At 64.7% G+C, this 2,750-nt stretch overlaps 1 protein-coding gene across 1 annotated transcript; it reads right to left on the bottom strand.

Annotated features, from left to right (window-relative positions):
* Positions 1-437: 437 nt before the first annotated feature.
* Positions 438-1,368, bottom strand: LOC116810224 (uncharacterized; the record flags this gene model as incomplete). The annotated part of the gene is made up of 1 exon (XM_032754326.2): positions 438-1,368. A coding segment is annotated over one exon (885 nt), but the record flags the coding sequence as incomplete, so codon positions are not given.
* Positions 1,369-2,750: the final 1,382 nt, after the last annotated feature.

Here is a 2,750-nt window from a genome sequence, read left to right as displayed (position 1 = left end):
GCAGGGTCACAGCCAGGGACATGACAGGACCAAGGCCAGGGCCAGAACCAGGGCCAGGGCAGGGACATGGCAGGGCAAGGGCCATGGCAGGATCAGGGCCAGCAGAAGGCAAGGGCAGGGCTAGGGTAGCACAGGGCCAAGGCAGGGCAGGGTCAGTGTAGAGCAAGGAACGGGCCAGGGTATGGCAGGGCAGGGACAGGGAGGTCCAGGGCCAGAGCCAGGTCCAGGACATGGACAGGGCAGGGCCAGAAACATGGCAGGATCAGAAAGGGGACAGGACAAGGGCAAGGCCAGAGAAGGACCATGGAAAAAACATGGCCAGGGAGGGTGCAGGGCAAGGGCAAGGCCAGGGCAGAACCAGAGCCAGGGCAGGCCAAAGGCAGGGCCAGGGATGTGCAGGGCCAGGGATGGGCAAGGCCAGGGTAGGGAAGGGCCAGCGTAGGGTGAGGGTAGGGCCAGGGCAAGTTCAGGGCCAGGACAGGACTAAGATAGCACAGGGCCAAGGCAGGGCCAGGGCAGGGCCTGGGAATTGTCAGGGCCAGGGCCAGGGTCAAGGCTGGGCCAGGGACAGGGCCAGAGCAAGGGCAGGGCCAGGGAGAAGGCAGAACCAGAGAAGATCCAGAGCAAGGGCAGGGCCAGTGCAGAACCAAGACTAGGACAAGGCAAAGCCAAGGCCAGGGCAAGGCCAGGGCAGGGAAAGACCAGGGCAGGGCAAGGCCAGGGCAGGGAAAGACCAGGGAAGAGCAAGGCCAGGGTAGAAAAGACCAGGGTAGGGCCAGGCCTGGGTAGGAGAAGGCCATGGTAGGGCCAAGGCCAAGGCAGGGCAGGGCTAGAGTGGCACAGGGCATGGCCAAAAACAGGGCAGGGCCATAGCAGTGGCAAGACTAGCAACAGGGCCAGGGCAAGCACTGGACCAGAGCATGGTGGGGACAATATAGGGCCAGGACAGAGGATGGCAAGCCAGGTCCAGGTCCATTTCATGGACTCGGTAGGCCTGGAGTCAGGCAAGGGCATGGCAAGGGCAAGGCCAGGGAGAAGGCAGGGCCAAGGCCAAGACAGTGCCAGGGCAGGGCAGGAACAGTGCAGGGACAATGCAGGGTAAGGGCAAGGCCAGGGCATGGAAGGGCAGGGCACGACCAAGGAAGGGCCAAGAGAGGGCCAGGGCAAGGTCAGGGCCAGAACAAGGGTACGGTTGGGGCCAGGAATATGGTAAGACCAGGGCTGGGCCCAGGCTGGGATACGCAGGGCAGAGCATGGCTTGTGCAAGGCAGGGCCAGAGCCAGGCCATAGAGAGAGTAGGGCAAATGCCAAGGCAAGGCTAGTGTAGTGCCAAGGCTGAGGCAAGGTCAGGGAAGGTCGAGGGCTAAGTCAAGGCTACAACCCATATGGGACAAAGGCCGGGGCAGATCTAGGGCACAAGCAGGGCAGGTTAGGGCACGGCAATGGCAAGACCAGGCCATGGCAGGGCCAGCCCAGGATGGAACAGGGCACAGGCAGGGCAGGGCCAGGGCCACGGCTGGGGCAGGACAAGGACCAGGACCAGGGTCCAGGCCAGGGCAAGGGTATGGCCAGGGCAGAGGTGGGGCTAGAGCCAGGGTCTGGGCAGGGCCAAGGCAGGTCCATTGCAGGGCCAGGGTTCAGACCAGGGCCAGAGCAGGGCTCGGGCAGGGCCAGGGCCAGGACCAGGAAAGGGCAATGACAGGAAAAGGGCCATGGCAGGACCAGCAACGGGGCTAGGGCCAGGACAGGGACAGGGACAGGTTCAGGGCTAGGGCCAGAATGGCATGCCAGGGTAGAGCCAGGCCAAATTAGGACCAGGACAGGGTCAAGACCAGGGCTGGGCCAGGGTATGGCCTTAAGTAGCGAAGGGACAGGGCCAGGGTCCATGCCAGTGCCAACGCCGGTCCAGGGCAGAAGCAGGGCCATGGCCAGGTCTAGGACAAGGCTGGGGCAGGGACAAGGTCTGGGTCAGGGTCAGCACAAGACCAGGACAGAGCCAGGGGAGGGACAGGGCCATGGCAGGACCAGGGTCAGGAGTCAATGCTGGGCCAAGGCCACAGATAGGACCAGGACCGTGCTAGGGCCAGTGTGAGGGTCAGGGCAGGGCCAGGACAGGGTGGAACAGGCCCGGGGTAGCACAGGGTTAAGTCAGGGCATGACCAACCAGCGCAGGTCTATGGCAGGGGCCGGGGCCGGGCCAGGGCCGGGGCAGGGCCAGAGCCAGGGCAGGGCCAAGGCAGTGGCAGCTCCAGGGCAGGGCCAGGGTTAGGACCACGGACATGTCCAAGGCCAGTGCCAAGGCAAGGGCAAGGGCAGGGGCAGGGCCAGGGTCATCTAAGAACCAGGGACAAAGCCAGGCCCAGAGCAGGGACAGGACAGGTACCTGGCAGGGCTAGGGTCTGGGACAGGGCCATGGAAGGGCCAGGGTCAGGGCCACAACCAGGTCTGTGCTATGGCCAGGTCCAACACAGTGCCCAGGTGAGGCTAGGGTGAAGGCCAAGACAGGGCCAGGGCAGGGTCAAAGCCAGGTTAGGGCCAAGGCAGGGCCATGGCAGGCAAGGCAGGGCCAGGAAACCATAGGGCCAAGACCTGGGCAGGGCCAGGGAACAGCCAGGGCAGGACCAGGTTCGGGGCAGGGGCAAAACAAGGGCAAGGACAGGGCAGGTTCTTGGCACAGCCAGTGTCCAGGACAGTGTCGGGGCAGGGCCAAGGCAGGGTCTGGGCCATGGTAAGACCAGCAACAGGGCTGG

This window comes from Hylobates moloch, unplaced genomic scaffold, assembly GCF_009828535.3.
Source record: "Hylobates moloch isolate HMO894 unplaced genomic scaffold, HMol_V3 SCAFFOLD_9120, whole genome shotgun sequence".
NCBI classification, from domain to species: domain Eukaryota; kingdom Metazoa; phylum Chordata; class Mammalia; order Primates; family Hylobatidae; genus Hylobates; species Hylobates moloch.
The sequence above is the reverse complement of the archived record's forward strand: the minus strand, read 5'-3'. Positions and strand labels throughout refer to the sequence as shown.